The sequence below is a fragment of the Vicugna pacos genome, chromosome 3, assembly GCF_048564905.1.
Source record: "Vicugna pacos chromosome 3, VicPac4, whole genome shotgun sequence".
NCBI classification, from domain to species: domain Eukaryota; kingdom Metazoa; phylum Chordata; class Mammalia; order Artiodactyla; family Camelidae; genus Vicugna; species Vicugna pacos.
In genome coordinates, this window is record NC_132989.1 from 59732115 (window position 1) to 59750797 (window position 18683).

The following is an 18683-nucleotide window of genomic DNA, read 5'->3' on the forward strand; positions in this document are numbered from 1 at the left end:
TGTATGCAACACATTTATGGAGGATGATGGAAAGAATGCAAAGATGAACAAAGCTATGTTCTAATTTTCAAGCAGCTGAGAGTCCAACAGTCAAGATAAAATATGCACAATTAGTTTTAACCCTGCATAACCAGTAACTCCCACAAGAAAGGTACAAACACTTCCTTCAAAAACTTAGAGAATTAAGAATTCTAACTGAAGATATCATGGGAGACATACTGGAGGAAGTGGTATTTTGATCAGTCTTTAAGGGAGAGTTAAGAAATGTGCAGTTGTGGAGGTGGAGGAAGGCATAAGATTATTTGGACAAATGCAGAGAGGAGGATTTAAGTGTTTTCAAGTAGAATTACACAGCCAAACATTTTTAAATATTGAAATTTCAGTTCCTTTTATTCAGTGCAATAGAAAGTATTAGTTGCTAATGAAACTGCCACTCAAGAAATGTAAAATAAAATAATACAACACATTATCCAAAAATCAGTGGAGACTCAATATTTTAAAAAACACATTTTCTAGCTCCATCACTAGCAAGATGGCTCATAGCAGCATCACCTGTGTGAACTGCCAACTTTTATGCATATCTCCAGTACCTAGATTCAGATCTCTGAAATGCTTTCTGACAGAAGAAATCAAGTCTTTAGCCAATAGTTGTTTGGATGTCTTAGAGCAAGAAAAATCAAGATGGCTCTAGAACATGTTATTGCTATGGAGCACTTAAGCTTTCAGAGGTTTGTAAAGCAATATGAAAAGACAAAAGACCAGCTTAGTAAGTCTTTCAGTGGCCACGACATGAATATTTGAGTAGCAAAGAGAACAGGATTTTTAGTAAGCACTTAAAATCAGTTGAATTTGCATCTATAATGGTACTTAAAGAAGAAACGTTATTGTAGTGTATCAAAAAGTGGTTATAATGAAACATAAGTGTGACTGTAATAGTGTGTACTTAATATTTTATTAATTTTAATATGTAGGAGAATGTCAACATATCAAGACAGGTATGTTTTTTTATTAAATATATGTTCATTTACTAAGGAATGATAAAACTTCTCTTTGTAAGTAGGAAAGGGTTAATTTTAAAAATTCATAAGATAATTATTCCTAGAAAAAGTAAGAATTGTACTAAGAATAGGAATAAATTATTAGGACCTATAAACCACATACAAATGAAGATGAAAACAAGCCAGAAGTTAGAGAGTACTGGTGGTCACACACAAGCTGAAAGATGATGCAGTTGTATGTTTGTTCCAGGGTAACAGAAGAAATGAGCCACAGAGCTGCACCAAGATCACAGATTTGTTATCTCATCTCTTATGAGAAAAAGCCTCTAGGTTGTCCTCCTAAATATAACAAGATATTAGCAAGGTAGGCACGTCTTTCCAATACCACTAACAGACCAGCTCCAAAAGTGACAGGGCAGTGGTTAAGGTAAAGTGGGCACTGCAAAATTTAAAGAACAACTCATTCTGGGGAAAACACAAGGTATTGAAAAAACTAACCTATAAAGCATGAACTTAAAAAACACGCTGATCTAACAAGTGAAGTCATAAAATGGATTCCAGTCAGACAATCAGTAATTCCCATTTGAAACAGGTCAGGAAAAGAAAGAGGACCCATGGTCCCGACAAAGAACAAAGTGGTGATAAGCAAGGGCGTGTAACCTTAGGGATCTGAAACAGTATTATTCCTCTTCTGGAACCAATAAAATTACTGCAACTCCAGCAACATATGAAAATACGTATAACTGTAACCTTAGAGAAGATCAATATAACTGTTTCAGTAATTCTCAGAAGTGAAAAAACAAGTAGAGAAAAAATTCAAAAAAGAGTTAAATCTACAGGGTTGTTATTTAGAATGAGTTAAAATATAATCATAAGTTTGGAGTTAATTGTACCTGTGCAACACATTTTTCTGCTGTTTGAAGCGTTTGGCATGTACAAAGAAACCATGATACTTTTGAACGTCCATCATAAAATGGCTAGTTTTCGTATTAAATGTTTGAGTTTAAGAAATGAAGCAGCAGACAAAGAACGAGGACTACTGAGTGCTCCTTAGGCATTAAAGTATCATAGAAGAGTCATTTAAAAAAACCACACACCACTACAAAATAACTAAAGCTCAACTAGGTCATCGGTGACTAATACCATTTGAAAAATGCAGATTCCCTTAGAAAGAGAGGGGCACGCCTGGCTCCTGGGTGCCACGTGCAACATGAACTCACAGAAATTTATCCAAAGGCTCACCAAGCATGGGCTCTGTACTTTTTTGGTAGACTAAAACAAACTCTAAATGAATGGTAAATGAGAGAACTTTCTTTTTATGGATGAAATCTATGGATATAACATGATGTGGCCAAATCTATGGATATGATAAAAGCAAAAAACTGAACATTCAGTCTATTTAGGCTGAAAATGACTCAAAGGATCATTCACACAATGAGCAAGTGGGCCAGGAAGAATCTTGGAAATGACAAGAAACAGAAAGGAGAAAACTGATGAGCTTCTTTATTATTACTATTGAGATATAGTTGGCGTATAGCATCATTATTAGTTTTAGGTGTACAACTTGATGAGCTTATTTACAAACATTCACAATGTAATGAATTCTAAGTGTGAAGTCTGTTGTCCACCAAAGAGATTTAGATGCTATGGCTAGGTGAGATACAAAGAATCTCCACATAACCAACGTGTAAGCTTCAACGAAGTGGCTTTAAAATTACTAATTCTAAAGAAATATAATCAGAAGTTGACAACACTGTGCCTCATTGTTTCTTACCTTCCCTGGTTTGAGCTCAATGGTGATAAAGCACTCTGTTTGACCCCTGGTACAGATCGTGGCCCCTGACACAGACAGAAGTTCATCCATCAGGTTCACACCATCTTTCCGGAGTACAGTGACTGATCTGTTAAACGTGACTCGCCAAAAGACCTTGACATCTTCAAAAGCTCTAGGAACAAATCAAAATCTATGCAAACGCAGTCACAGAGTGCATTACTCCTGCAGCTAAGACCGAATGTGTTACCACTGTGCCCAAGCGTACCTCTTCATCCAAACCACGGGACTTACTTTCCCACTGATAATGCTGAAAATAACCAATTCTCCCCATTGCAGCTAAGAAATTAAAGCCAGAATTTACGTGGCATTATTTGACCATATTCTATCCAATACTGATTAAATATGTATTGAGGTATAATTCCTGATATTATGTATCAGGAATGTGAAAAGAAGTTAACATTTTTCCGCCTATTATGCAACAGAAATATGAAAATAAAAATTATAGAAAACCTTGCCTTCAAGTAAACATTCATTTATCTTTTAACAAGAATCCTCTTAAATGAAAAACACTACTGCTAGGAATGGTTGCTACTATACAAGTAAAAGGCAAGAGATACTGTAAAAGGTAGTATATATACATGTACATATGTGCATACCAAGTGCATGTACATGATGAACATTCAGAAGATGTGTACCATATAGTACTAAGTTGCAAGCAAAATTTTGGTAATCCAGCTCTCCCTAACAGAAAATGGTTGTATATGTGGCATGATCAGAGAATAGTAAATAAGATGAAGTGATGACTTACATAATCTGGTATCTGTATGGCACTTTATAAAGTATAAAATGTTCAAGGTAGCCCTACATTATGCTCAAAAACCAAGTGTAAGTCACAGATTAGGAACTAGAGCATCTGAACACTGACATGCCAAATTCCCCACCACCTTCTATCAACATTTCATCCTGTCTCTACCATTTTATGAATTCAAATTATACACTGTATAGACACACAGGATATTGTATTTCCATATATATTCAAACATACCTGTTTGGCTGCCTTGAGACAATAAGATGCAGTGTGTTTTTATCAGCTCCTTCACCCAGCTCTAGTCCACTCTGGGACTCCTCACTGAATCCTATGATGCCATTGTGAAGATCACTCCCTGAAAAGAAAAATAGAGAGTTATAAACTGGAAAGTATAACAATGAGTTTAAGCTGGAATGAACTTAGGGCCCACACTACACTGAAATAATCACTCCAAAACCTTGCCAATATACAAGCGAGCTTCTCACAAGAGAGAAATACCAGTCATCGGCTCCTGCTGCTTTTTATTTCTCAGTGACCCAGGTTTGCAAAGTGATCCTAAAACAAATCAGCCTCAAAACCTACCTGTACCCCTCACCCTGGAACTCCTGAGGTTTCACGTAGGCAGTACCTCTGTAAGAAAACAGAAACCCACTGAAGTGTCCCAAAGAGGGAGAGCTAGTGGTCACCAGCCCCTACTTCACAGGTCTGAAGTGTGAGCAACATGGAGCCAGCAGCTCAGGGTCGTGCACTTGACTGACCACTTTCATCCTGGGGTCTCGTGTGTGTTCTGTCTCAGCCAGACTGCCCATCCTCACCCTCAGCACTGAACCACTACGAAAAGCCAGATGAGACGATGGGAACATTGCAGACAGAGTAAAGAAACTTAGGGTACATGACATGCAAAAGTGCTGGTGACACTGTCAGGTAAATCATATCACGTGACACCAAGAGGAGTCAATCATTTGCTGTGTGTGTTTGCCACGTGTTATGTAGGGAAGGTAAACGTTAGGGAACTTAGTCGAGGCTCAACTGACTGATGAGTTAGGCTCAGAGCTGATAAATGGGAATTTGCCTGGAGAGTTAGGCTCAGAGGTGATAAGTGGGTAGGCACCGATATGCTGTACTGGTATAGTACTGGCATGCCATACTGGTATGTGCTGGTATGCCCAGCTGACTGAGGAGCAGCTGGACCACAGCTGCTGTCCTGAGTCCCTAAAGAACCCTCTGCCACCATCCTAACCAATATAAGATTTTCCTATGATCTAGTAACTAACAGGGTAATATTTGGGACAGCCAAAAGCCTCCAGCAACCAATGTGATTGGTCTCTGCCTCTGCCAAACAAACTGCTAAATATTTTGACTGTCAGCTCTGGTCTTATTTAAGCTACTGTAATAAAATATCTGTGTCATGGAATTGGGGGAGGAGGCTGCTCAGTGCCAAAATAATTTTAATAGAAATACAAAGACGGCATTAAGCTATTGTGACTCAAAATCAGTAAGTAACTTGGAGAACAGAATTCACAATATTCAATAAACTGGAGAAATAAAAATAAATGAAAATTCGAATTGGTGTAAATTTACAGAGTAACACAAATGGCACACTGCTGGGTGTAGAAGGAATTACACAATTGTAAACTTACGACTGAACTATAACTGAATGGCCAAAATAAAATTCTAGGAAGTATCAAATCCTAAAAGTGGATCATAAACATATTTATTCTAAAAATTTCCTTTTTTAAAAAAAGAAACATAAGGCTAAGATACTAAGTGATTTAATCAACATCTCTTAATTACTGGCTGAGCTGGGCCAAAAATATAGGCTTCCTAATTTTTAGTTTTCTTTCCATTATACTGTTTTATAATAGCATCATCAGAAACTCCAAAATACTGTGTAGAACTCATAAATGTCCGCATAAAAGAGCAGAGCAGGCAAGACTCCTACATGACAATGCCTTGTCAATACTCTAATTAGTATAAGGTATTGACAAGTTGAGCTCATCCACTTAAAGAAATACAGTATGATTTCAGAGGAAAACTGCAAATTATCACTAAAAAATTTTATAACATACATGAGGAACTCTTTAAAAAATCACTGACCCATACACACGTACAAAAGTTATATAAACCACACTGGTTCAAAAGGAGAACAGAAGAAAATAGTTTAAATCTATTTTCCAACAAATATAGAATTTCTGACAATGAGATCTTAGACTTTGGGATGATTTAGCGAAAGTGGTTAGGAAATTCAAAACGAGGTTTCTAAACAGGACAGGCAATCATGTGTGGATGATTAACTATTTTCCAGAGGAAAAACATGAACTTAAGTATTTTCAAGGCTTTCCCTGTACTGTGAAAGTACAGATTTATAGATTGTTCACTGGCTCTGAGCTACATGACATTTACAGCCCATTAAATTCTAGCCTGGCACCTCAGAACAACACCATGAGTTCATTACATGGGTTCAAGACATAGGAAAACAGTTTTAATGCTTTACTATCAGTGATTCAAGTAATTCACCCTCTTAAATTTAAGACAGAATGATCTTACTACAAATCCTGTACCACAAAAGTTCATTTTTATCTCCATCATTCCAAAGATATACCTGTGATAATGATCATGGCAAAAGCTGCAAACCCCGTGTCATCCTTTCCCTTCACAATCCGCGCACCCCCTCGTGGGTCTGTGAGAAACACGTAGAAGAATTCCTGTCCCTCAGGCTCGTCATCATCTAAAATTTGAACCAACACATTATGTTCTCTTTCTCCATCTACAAATGTAAGGATAAGGGTTTGCTCTTGAAAATCTTCCTCTTCAGTTGCCCATGTTAGGTTGGAAATCGTAGAGGTGTCAGGAAAGGGCAATGCATTCGGTTCCTTCTGAGCAGACCTTTCACCAAAAGTTTTAACTGTCACACTGACATTGCCAGCAGACCCACCAGTTCTTCGGACAAGAACTTTCACAGCATTAAACGTGCCATTCTTCACTTCCTCTTCAACGTAAACAACGGGTGGCCCAAGACTAAATGTTCCCCGATCGGACACGTCTGCAGTTACAGTGGCCACGTCAGGCTTCTCAGAAGTGGCAGATGTACCAGGAAGGGCGACAAGGCTCTCAGCGGTGGCAGATACACCAGGTGCCTCTGTTTCGGTTGGCTGTGGAGTGGCAGGTGCCTTGGTGGTGTCAGGGTATGCGAGGGAGGAGGTGGCTTCTAGAGGAATGAGAGCTGTGTCAACTGCTGTGGCCACAGTTGTCTTGGGGAAAGAAACATCCATTCCTGCCAGGTCATCATTGTCCAATATTGTGACCACTGCTACACTGAAATCTGTATTTAGGCGTGGTCTCCAATCAGCATCGAACTTCTGTAATCCTCTAATTTCTACGGAAGTTAGATTAACATAAAAAATTTCCTCTATCTCAGGAAGCTCATCATTAATCAGAATTATTTCAATATCAGCCTCAGCTTGGAATTTCTGAAAAAGCAGCTCCCCGTTGTGAACAGGCTCAAAGTCTTCCAGGGGCTTTGCCCTTCCTGCAGTTGTCTGATAGGAAACTTTAATAAGATCCCCGTGGAACCCATACAGTCTTTGTACATGTAATCTGATCATCTGTGCATCCTCTGACACTAGGATATTTCTTGAACTAGGGGAAAATTGAAAGACTCCCATTGGTTCAATTTCAGCAACAGTGAAACCTGACCTGGAAAAAAAAATTAAACCATCAGAGAACTGAAGCAAAACATGAATCCCACTGTAAAGATTCATCTTTCACACAGTTAAGACGCTGCTCGTGAGGGCATCTTAAAAATGACATGCCTTTTCAAATTCTGTAAAGCCCTACTCACTTATTGATGAATACACCAGAACACGAGAAACACAAGAACAGGAGCTGTCATCGCAGGTGGCGGGTCCTCACAAGTGTCAGCAAAGGGAAGAGCTCACAGGGCTCTGGTCTGTTTCTCCTGTCACCCCACAGCAGCCCTCTGAAGGGTCTGAAGCACCAGGCTCTTTCTTATGATCAGCACACGGGAACCAGAAACTCTCAGGATGCTCTGGATGTCAGCCAGATTTCTTATCTAACCTAATAGCAATAGTTGCCTCTACTAGACGTAAAATCCTTGTTTCTTTCTATCAGCCAGTAATGGGACTATTCTCTCACACAAGTTTTGCTAAAATTTTATACATGAATCGGTGATGACTGAGTGATTTATTCCTAGCCTTTTCGTATGGAGTTTTGTTGTGAATTACTAGTTATGTTAGAAGTAACAATGGTAGCCTATCAACCTAATCCAGACCATAGACATAATTTCTCTGGCTAACAATTTTTTTTTCATCTAAATTTGAATATCTTTCAGGAGGACAGCTCAGAGCTCATCACTCTCTACTGTCAATAGTGGTTAAGAGTTCTGATAGCAGCCAGACAGCCTGGGTTCAAATCACGGATCCAACACTTATTAGCTATGTGACTCTGGGTCCATTATATAATCTATCTGTGACTCACTTTCTTCATCTATAAAACGGGACTAGCAATAGTATCTATGTCATATGGATGCTGTGAACAATAAGAGTAAGAGTAAACAAATATACATATTTGTTATACTCTTTGTAATGCCTGGCATGGGGTAAGCACTGTAAAACTGTTAGCTATTATTGCTATTGTTAAAAGCATTTGAATTTGCTATCCTGAAATATGTTCTGTGTCCAAACACTTTTTAAATGGTATATGTACAGTCTAAAGCCTTATTTGATCCTGCCAACCAACATCTCCCACACATAAACATGTATACAAACATACTTGAACACACACTGATTTTTTCAACATATTTTTCCCATTTCCATAAGTAAACTGAAGAACAGAAAATCAAGGAACTTTCCCAAAGTCACACAGCAGGTAAGTGGCAGAGCCAGAACTAAATCGAGGAGTCTGGCTCTAAGATCTGCCTCGTGTTCTGATCAGTCCCATCTCACATATGAGAAGGGTCAACTGCTTTTGGCCAGAACCTGTGTATCTGCAAATATACCGACGTAAATTACACTCAACAGAACTACTGGTACAAATGACGTCATTATCCTCCTCTGATGTCTTATTCTTACTCTTTATCCCTTGGGGAAATCAGGTATTTCTGGCTGCCTTTCAGAAGACAGGCCCCTTTAAAAACAGGTGACTTGGCCATCATGGTTCTTATCATCGGAGATGTCACTCCGGGCCAACATTCTCGAGGTAGCAAGCAGTGGGCGGTGACTTCGCGAAAGTCAGCCCTCCGTGGCATCTCTGGCACGCAGGCCATGTGTTGCTCTACACTAGAACTGTTTTTGCATCTGCTTCAAGAAGCTTCTGCTTCTCTTCTTTTTTTTTTTTTTTTTTTTGTTTCAACTGGTAAATTCCAGCATATTCCTCAGAGGCTTTCTTGGCTAAGAATCAAGCTGTTCTTACCGAAGTTGAGCCCCACCGGGGGCACTGCTTTGCACTCCTGAGAGGTGAATAACAAAAGCCTCTAGTCGCCCAGGGCTAGGAAATGTCCACAGCAAGACTCGTTCACTTTCTTCTCCATGGGAAAAGGAAAGACTCCCTGACAGGGAACATGAAAAGGGGAGAAGGGTTTCATTTCTGAGCTCTTCAACTGGGATTCAGCTCTTAAAAATGTAGTGAAATATTTTCTTTTCCAAAATTCTATGACAGTCTACAAAAGGTAAAACATTTAAAAAGTCAGTGGAGGGGGGAGGTAAATAAACCTACAGGGGGCTCCCTAGAGCACACAAACCGTGCATTCAACCCCCGTCTGCTTTACAAGGTAAAGGCCAAACCATCTGACAGTTGCATCTCACAGAGCTGATGGGATAACTAAGAACTAAAGTAGCTGGAGTAACAGTTGGTCTACTGTCAGAAATATCCAGATGAAGACCCAAATGGATATAAAGGTATGTCTCTTTTAATTACTGCATGGGCCACATTAGGTTTTCAGAAATAATTTTAACAAACTCCTCATATATAAACATACTAGTCTGCTTAGTGACCACTATTTCCAGGCGAGGTATGACGTTTTTAATTTGACTGAATAGTTTCTCTCATTCTCACCAAGCAGCCTGTACAATTCTGACCACTTATTTATAAGAGTATTGTATTAGAAAGCAAATAGTTCAGAGTGCAGACAGAGTAAAGAGGATCCAAGAAAATCAGTGGACAATGATACATTTCTAAGTCCTATGGGGCAAGTCCTAGAAAAGCAACAACTCACCCAGTTTGGGGGTCATGTTGCCAACAGCGAATTCGGGGACTTCTAACCCAAGAGCATATCCGGCCGCCCAGGAAACCTCGAGAGACCCATACGTGCCTCTCCTAGAAACCACAGCGTGGCTTGTTCCAGCACTGATGTCCGTGAGTAGAAAAGCTGTAGATTCAAATCCAACCTAAGGAAAAACATGCTTAGAATATTTTCTTTCTAATGGTTCTTGTTTTCTGAAGAATGAGTTAAAAATCAACTCTCTCTTCATTTACACAATATACTTCCTTGTTTTAAAATATATTCAATTAAAGTGTAATGTTTAAGAAAGACATCTGAGATTTGAAAATGTATTCTACTTTATAATTCTGATTGTAGTTTACAGCTCTATTTTTTATCAAAATGTAAACCTTTGAATTAACAATATCTAAAAAGAACTGTAATTATGATTAAATGAAAGCAAAGATTAAAATTACATTTTATTATGATTTGTTCATGCATCTTTATAGAACTTGATTTCTCTATTAACTGAAATTTGACTTCTTTCTAAGATATAATAATAAATTCTTCATTTATGAAGTGAGCACCATGAACCAGATTTTCTATTATGGTTCTTTTCAGTTATTTGATTCAATTTAATAACTTTTATTGAGGATCAAAAACCTTCAAACATCTTTTTCATCCACATCAAGTAAGATCTTGTTTTAAGGGCAACCTTCCCAGGGAACCCTAGAAGTCACAGATGATTCATAGACGAAGTAAGTTCTGGTCAAACAGTAAGAATGAAACCAGACTCCTGGCTTCACGTTGTTCTTTAGACAATTCAGTTTACCTCTTTTGGTCCTAATTTCTACAAATTTGGGAGACCACAGGATCAACAGTTCTCTTATTAAGATGCACTCTCTCCATTTTAAATTGGGATGGAGAGTTTCAGAAAAGTGTGAGAGGGTGCCACAGGACAGCTTCTGAAGCCACAAAGAAGACAAAAAAACAAACACAAACTTCATTTGACACCAGCCTGGATTCCTACTAGAGTGAGATTTCTGCTTAGCAAGTGCCAAAATGTGTACCTGAAACCATGCCTGCTACATGGCTAGAGCTTGTATGCAAGTATCCTAGCCACATCTCTCTCTCTCACACGCACACATCACATACAAATACTGGTAAGGAGCAGAGAGGTACTCCAAGGACAGGGGTACATCGTGACTGGCCCTAATCCAGCCCTTTGAGGTGACACAGTGTTATGACAACATGTATGGACAGGGAATAGAAAACAGTTTGCTACACCAAATGAATAGTTCAGTTTGAAAGGAATCCTTTTTACAACAACCTGTTAACAAGAAGATGATAACAAAACTTCAGAGCATTATTAATTCTATACCCTCATTCCCTCTTGAACAGAGGGGCACAGGAAGAAAACAATCCCTCTCAATTATTTTTCATGCTGGTAGATTCCACTTTAGGGGACAAAGCAAATTCATTCCCTGTGGAGAAGCAGCCCAGAGGGAGCAACCAAAGAGCATTCTGTTAGCGGCCAGGTCTGCCCATACTCCCGCCCCTTCCTCTGCAGACTTGGCGCCGGCATCCTGGGCCAGGCCTGCCCTGGTCAAGCTGAAGGAACTCCCACCTGAGGGAGTAAGATGCATGCTGATACCTCATTATGATTTAAAAATCACACACGTAACCACAGCCAGAGATGGCAGCCCTGTCTGGTTCATATATTGACAGAATTGGCCTACACCAGAAGCCAGGCCCTCAAGGTGTTCGCTTTTCTCCTGTGAATTTATCAAGTGAGGAGGAAACGATCTTTCCTAAAATGAACTCAGAAGATTCAAATGCTTAGGTGTGACCAAGACACAGGCTCTCACCACTAGCGTTCATCTACATCAGCACAAACCTGCCACTGTAAAAACAGCCCCCAAATTAAACATTCACAATGTTAGTAAATGAAAAATATTAATTGACGTTTCATTCTAACTATTTGGCATAAAATACCTCAATATTAAACATTCATTATCAAGAAAAAACCTGCAAGTTTTGACTCTAGATGAATGTTATTTTTAAAAATCTACATCTTACATTCAAATTCTGCAAGATTCAAACTTTCAAAAACGTTAAAAAGGAAATACATTTTTCCACCCACTGTCAAAAACTGACAAATTACTTTCATATAGTGTATCCATAATGTCCCCCTTGACATTCACAGGATTACTTAGGTTTAAGGAAATTGTGACTCTTAAGAAATTCTAAGAATCTTAGTCCTTCCTGTAAAAGCTGCCCTCTAGTGGTTCTGGGATAGTACCACACCCAGGGCCAGTTACCTGGGAATTGGCAGCTTTCTCAGGGACTGGAAGGACAGCGGATTTTGCTTCCTGGAGAATTTTTGGCGTGCCATAGAAACTTTCACTGACAAGCATCACAGCCACGAGTTGCAAGGTGAAATTAGAGCCCAGTGGTAGGAAGACCTATAAATAAACAGTATCAATAACTTTTTTAGTAGTAAAAAATGATTTTCAAAGGAAAGTATTGACATTTCACATGAGTCATTAGTTCTTGCCTTCTTTTCAATCAGTTTCATCAATATATGCACTTTTCCCCCATGTTATAAAACAAAGAGCCAGCATGAAAACTTCAGGGCTAAAAGTGACAGTCGTAGAGTAATAAAAAAACACAAATTTGCAAATTCTCCCTGTGTGCCCAAATGACCTCAAGAATGATGGGAACCCCCGTAGTAGTGTTCGTGATGGAATCACACGCCACAGGGATGGAAAGAGCTCACTGGTGAACAGTGTCAGCTCCTGCAATCAGCAAAGTTCACTTCATTCCTTTTCAGGGAATAGGAACTAGTAACTCTAATGATATTTACTCAAAATGGATAATGATTTAGATATACAGATCTTTTGAATATTTTGGACAAGTAAAAATTACTAACACCATGTATTAGACTACCATATTTTCAAAGTTTTAGAATCCAATAAAATAAGGAAATCCTGAATCTAAAACCTGCGTTTGCTTTAAACAACTTTTTTGACACTTGTATTACGTTTTTCCACAAATATGTTGTTATTGATGATGGAGAGGCCCCCAGTTATCCCATAACCTGGAATATTACTGAAGATTCCATGTATCTTTACTGAATGTAAAAATAACCATTTCTGTGAAATCTGTTCTTCTTTTAAATACAATGTACTGGAACATATATCACACTCCTGAAAGTGTAAAATCTGTACTATAGTGGTTTCAAACATGCAACATGAGGAGAACAGATGTTTTTCAATCAATCTTCATTTTTTTCAAAATGACATTCACTGAACACGAAGCACAGAGCAAGTGCTAAGGAAAAAGAAACAAATCACAGTATCCTGACTTCAATCACGTGCCTCCCTTCTCTCCTTCCCCATGCGGTTCACTGGCTGGGCGGCTAAGGATTTTTTTTTTAGTTCCTATTGTCTAAAGCATAAAGGGCCAGATGTCAGCTCAAAGCACTCAGTCATTTCTGCCTTCCCGCCCAGCTTCTCTGTTCATAGACCCAGCCAGCACACAGACTTGCGCGGTGAGGCAGATCCCCAGGGTGCAGGAAGTAAACATTAACATTGAACAGGAATAACTGTGGATTTGGGGAAACGCTGGCTTGCCTATAGAGGAAAAGCAGGCAGACTAATCTGAAAAGGAACACAAAGGTTTCCAGGAGTTGAGCCTGTGTTCTGCCCTTCCATGTCCCTGATCCAGGACTACATCACCAATACGACTCTACATATTTTCCGTCATTCTTGATGGCGCCTGGGCACAAACAGAATTTACAGTCCCATAATAGCCTGTGCACATCTTGAACACTGCTCCTCCACTTGCTTTTATAACTGGTGTTAAAGGGCCTTCTCCTGCACTCGACCGGGAGCAACAACACGACAACCGGGATTAAGTCTTTTTCATCGTTGCCTCTGCTGGGCTTCTCACAACAGCTGACACATAGTAAGTGCTCAGTAAATATCAGAATAAATGACAACCACGAATATAATCTTATCTTGCTTTCTAATTTACATTCTTTTAAATGCAGACATTTGTTTCTTTAGCATGCCAATGATCCTTATCGTCAGTGAGTACTTCATAAAGAAGGCTGTGTTAACTGGGGAGGGTAACTGTTCACTCCCTGGTCCTGACGTTAAACCAGCTTCGAGTCTTCCAGTTTTCAGAGCCTAATGGAAACTATTCTGTTTCAAGACCCACTTGAAGGTCCTTCTCTGTGGCTGACTTGTTCAAAGGCTTACCTTTTATCAGGAGGGTAGAGCAGGCAGAACTGTATGTAACTTATAACTAATACCCCAAACTTTCAGGAGCAATGCGTTATATCCAGGGTGTGAGGGGAGAAAGGGACCACTGGAAAAATCTACACCTTGCCCTAAAAAGCCACCTTGGAAGACTAATTCACACAGCAACACCTAATAATCTATGTGCAGTCTAGACTACACACCCTGAAATGCAAGAGAGAGAAGAAACCCACAAAATTTAAATATATTAATGGAAGATATTAATGTGAGCAAGTAAGAGGAAGCTCTCATGTATGCATGACCTAGTTAACTTTTATTACTCTGTTAAAAATAGAAATGATAAAAACAAAATAGGGTTCAAAACAGATACGAAGAAATCCAAAGATAACTCAAACAGGAAGTAAGAAAGCTCAGTATCTTTATAAGCTATACCACTAAGCTTTCTAAGCGACATGAAAAGAGGACTACCAACCTTCCAAACATCCCGGGTACCACCGCAAGAGATAATCTAAAAGCTAGGCAGGTCACGGGTCTTACTCCATGTGATCACATACTTCAGTTTTCTCATACGCAGTCTGAAACTAATTTGTATTATCTACCTTGTAAAATAATAGTGTAATTTCACTGTGGCATGCCTAACTGTCAAATGAAATCTTGCTATAAAATAATACAAAACTATTCCTAGAAAAATTAAAGGAATGCCTCCTAGTGTTCATTAGCAGAAATTTTAACCTGAATGTGTTCAGAAGCTGATATTATTTTGACATGTATGAGAAAATGTTTAAAAGTTACATACTTTAAGCAAACTGTATTTTTAAAACTCTTTTAACTTGTAAATACAATGATAATCTGGTTACCTTAATCCACCTCTCATTTCCCCAGCTTTGCACTCTTTATTCCAGTCTTGAGAATTTGGGGATATAGGAAATGGATACAGAAACTGATGAAACAAGGTCATGGCACTGAGTCAACTTCCCAAAGAGCTTTAGGGATGTAAGAATAACTACGGAACCCATGGCTCCATGTTTTCCATTTATTAAGCAGCAGAAGTAAAAACCCAGAGCACAAAAGATCAAAAGTTGCATAGTAGGTACGAGTTGGTGTAATGTGCTAAAAGACAGCCTATTTTCTATTGATCTTACACTTACAATGAAAGTAGGATCATCAATTACTGAGCGGGCTAAACTTTGTGAACTATAACAGGAAAACTGCTTCATTTTTCTCCTCTCACTGCTTTGTGGGGTTTCTTTGCACCACCTTTTGACAATGTTGTGGGCAGATCGCAAAGCTTCTGCTACTTTTAAGAAGGTATACACCAGATCTGTATCAATAAAAACTTTTATCTCACATTCAGTTAAAGTTCCCCTGTTTATCCCAATTTTTGCCCGACCCACGGGTCAAGATCTACGCTGGGAAAAGGATCATGGTGTGATTTTTCAATCCTCCACTCCCACCTGTGATCTTCCAATCCATCTTCTGGCACTTGCAGGGGAAGAGGATGGTGGCTTTAAGACAGGATGACAAAAATCTTGCCTCACTGCTGTAGCTCTTTCTTGAATAACACTGGCTGAACACCAACAGGCATCCAAATGTCTGACCTTTCATGGAATCAATTCGGGCGTTCATCAAAGACTTGTCAAGTTTTCACCATCCCTCCACAAAAACGATATACTCTTCTGAAGCCCTTTTTGACTATCTCCTAGCTTCACAATCCACCCTGCAGATTTTTCTCAAGATGACTCCAATCTGGCAACCCTCTGGTACAGACTTTCTCAACCATGAGATAACTAATCCCCATTGCTATAATGCTTCCCACATATGAAGTAAATTACCTTCTCTCCTATGCACCTGGAATGACACTAGTTATCCTCCTGGGGGGATCAAGACAAAGAGTCATTTAAATCACTTTCAAATCACTGGGTCAGACTGAGAAAGACTGCTAGGTATCTACATGACCCACCAGAAATCCATATACTCCTATCACTCTCACCTAAAGTGTTGGCAGAATGGTCTGCTATCCTCTCTCCTCATTACCAAACCAACAGAAAACCACAGCCAGTTTCCCACATTCCAGAATTTCAAGGACAGAAAAGCAGATACTATGTAGCCTCCACCAAACTCCAGGGAACACATCAGTGTCTCTCATTGCACCGCCCTTTGGTAGGAACTCAAGGAAGCCTACAAATATCTTCCTTCCAACAAGCAACCAGGGTGTGTGGGTGTGTGGGTGTCAACAAGCAACCAGGGGTGTGTGTGTGTGTGTGTGTGTGTGTGTGTAGCATTTGGAACAATTCCTGGAACTCTGTAATCTAAGTATGTGCCTGCTACTATCTAAACAAAAATATTTATCTCTAAATAAGAATATACTTATTTACTTATTACTGGTAAGTACTTCAGTATATGTATTATACAATAATTACTATGCATTTTATAAGGCATTTTTTATGCTTCCACTTAAACATCTGAGTAATATTTTAAACTGATCATGAGATTAACTAGGGCTTTCTTGAAGGAATTTTACTGGAATAATCGGGAGACTAAAGAAATGCCACAAACCTGACTCTTTACTGGCACCGTGTCCACTTTATATCTGGTACCATCTTTGACCACCAGCTGCCGCTCTTCATTTTCAGTAACAACAGACTGCTCCTTACGATCAGATGATACTCGATATCCAACAGCCACATCTCCAAATGTTCCAGCAAGCCGGGTTATGTTAATTTGGATGAATCTACTAAGATTCTGTCCAATCAGTACTGACTGGTGATCTGCATACAGAGCAAATACCCCATGGGGGTCATCATTTGCAGAAACTGAGAACCGTGTGATGCATTTTTCTGGATCCAGTTCTGCTCCTCCCTTTACGGAAACAAGCTGGATCACATAAACTTCCTCTATCTCAGGCATGTCATCTGGGAGCAGAAGAACATCAAAGCGTGCCTCACTTGCTCCATCAGCAATGGTGAAAAATCCTTTTGTAGAAAGAAAGTCTCCAGCAATATCAAACTCACTAGTTAATTTCCAGTAAACCTAATAAAAGGGAAAAAAAATCCAACAAACTTATATAGTTCAGGATTTTTAATCAAAATCCTGTAAATCAGTTTTCCTCATTATCTCCAAAAAAATCCCTTAAGTGTGCATCATTATATTCAAAGTCAAACTCTCCAAGCAGTTAATTTAGGAAGTATCCTAACTCTTTTGGGTTGTACGCAATTTGCAGAACAGGATTATGAAATCTCATTTCACCTGCTTCTAAAACAATAACATAATTTGAAAAGATAAACAAGTTAACTTTAAAGTATCTGCTCTACAAATACATTCAATAGTGAACAATAGACAATATATGAAGGTAAAAAGTGAGTAGATAATCTGATGTTCACATTGGAATTCATTTTTGTTTGTTTTTAATAAAAAGAGAATATCAAAGATTTCAGGAATTAAGAATTTTCCTCCCTAAACCCCTTATTTTTCCAAGAATTTTTTCCTTCAAACCATAAAGTTTCAACCAAAGAAGTAACAATTAATCCTCAATATAGGAAAAGAGGCAAGTTTATAGAGAAATTGCACAAAAAATGTTTTGCTAGCAATCAGAAAACCTTGATCTGTTAGATAGATATCTTGATCTGCAAGAGAACCTCCCAAAGTTCTGTATCAATATACATGGAAATGCAACCCCTTAAAGCACAGCTGCTAAATAGAAAAATTCTATTGAGAAATATATTGACTATATTAAGCAATTTATAAAAACCAGGAACAAGCTTGTTAAGTAGGAAAAGCTTCAAATTATGGTAAACAAGAAATTATAAATATAGTTCAGTCATACTCTTCTTCATGATTAAGTGTGAGAAAGATCTTTTTCATCTAATTGTAACTGAATTTAGAAAGACAGCTAGAGCTTGGTGCTGGAGAGCCCAAAGGTGCTTAGATGAACCTGCTCAGCTTCTGTGAAAACTCATATGTCATTTCATTTTATCAAAACTTTAATTATCCAGAACACCCAACTTCCCTGTTCTTCTCAATCACAATTGTTAGGCAACTTATTTACTCTACTTAAAAATGAAATGCAAAATGAGACCATAATCTCTCCTGAAGTGCCCTTGACTCTTTTGACGAAGAAAGTAACGACCAGGGGCCCTTCCAGAGCTGACGGCTCCAAATAGGCCTCCTCAAATAAAGACTCAGGAGCAAACTGAACCACTCCATTTGGATCACCAAACTTTTGTACCTAGAAACAGAAGCAGAGAGCAGAGTGAAAACATACAGAACAACTATGGAGGAAATCACAGTGTCCAATAACATCAATACGCAGATAAGCTGCAGAGACGAAAGAAACACAACAATGACACTTAGATATAATCTACTTGGTTACCTGATTTTGAAAAGCCTTCTTTAATATACTGATTGTTATCTAAAACAAGGAGGTTCTCATTCCCCAAGGATAATTCGATTAAGCGTTCAGAAAACTACAACGTATAGAATTTCAAAAGGATAGTACTTCAATGCCTGAATTTAGCTTTATTCATCTAATATTTGCCTCAGTTAAGTTTAGCTAACCTCTGTCTACTGGTTACAATATAACATGGAGAGGGGCAAAGGCCCTGCAGTGGTCAGCCTGGCTAGG

The 18683-nt window shown here is 38.8% G+C and overlaps 1 protein-coding gene across 1 annotated transcript in view; it reads right to left on the bottom strand.

The window, feature by feature from the left end:
* ADGRV1 (adhesion G protein-coupled receptor V1) overlaps positions 1–18683 on the bottom strand; it is a 440955-nt gene that overhangs the window by 272050 nt on the left and 150222 nt on the right. Inside the window, exons 68-75 of the mRNA XM_072958404.1 lie at positions 18138–18287; positions 16619–17092; positions 12119–12262; positions 9813–9984; positions 9011–9146; positions 6183–7276; positions 3818–3935; positions 2773–2944 (exon numbers count right to left, since the gene is read on the bottom strand). Of these exons, the coding sequence (XP_072814505.1) occupies positions 2773–2944; positions 3818–3935; positions 6183–7276; positions 9011–9146; positions 9813–9984; positions 12119–12262; positions 16619–17092; positions 18138–18287 (2460 nt within the window). The remainder of the gene's footprint in view (positions 1–2772; positions 2945–3817; positions 3936–6182; positions 7277–9010; positions 9147–9812; positions 9985–12118; positions 12263–16618; positions 17093–18137; positions 18288–18683) is intronic.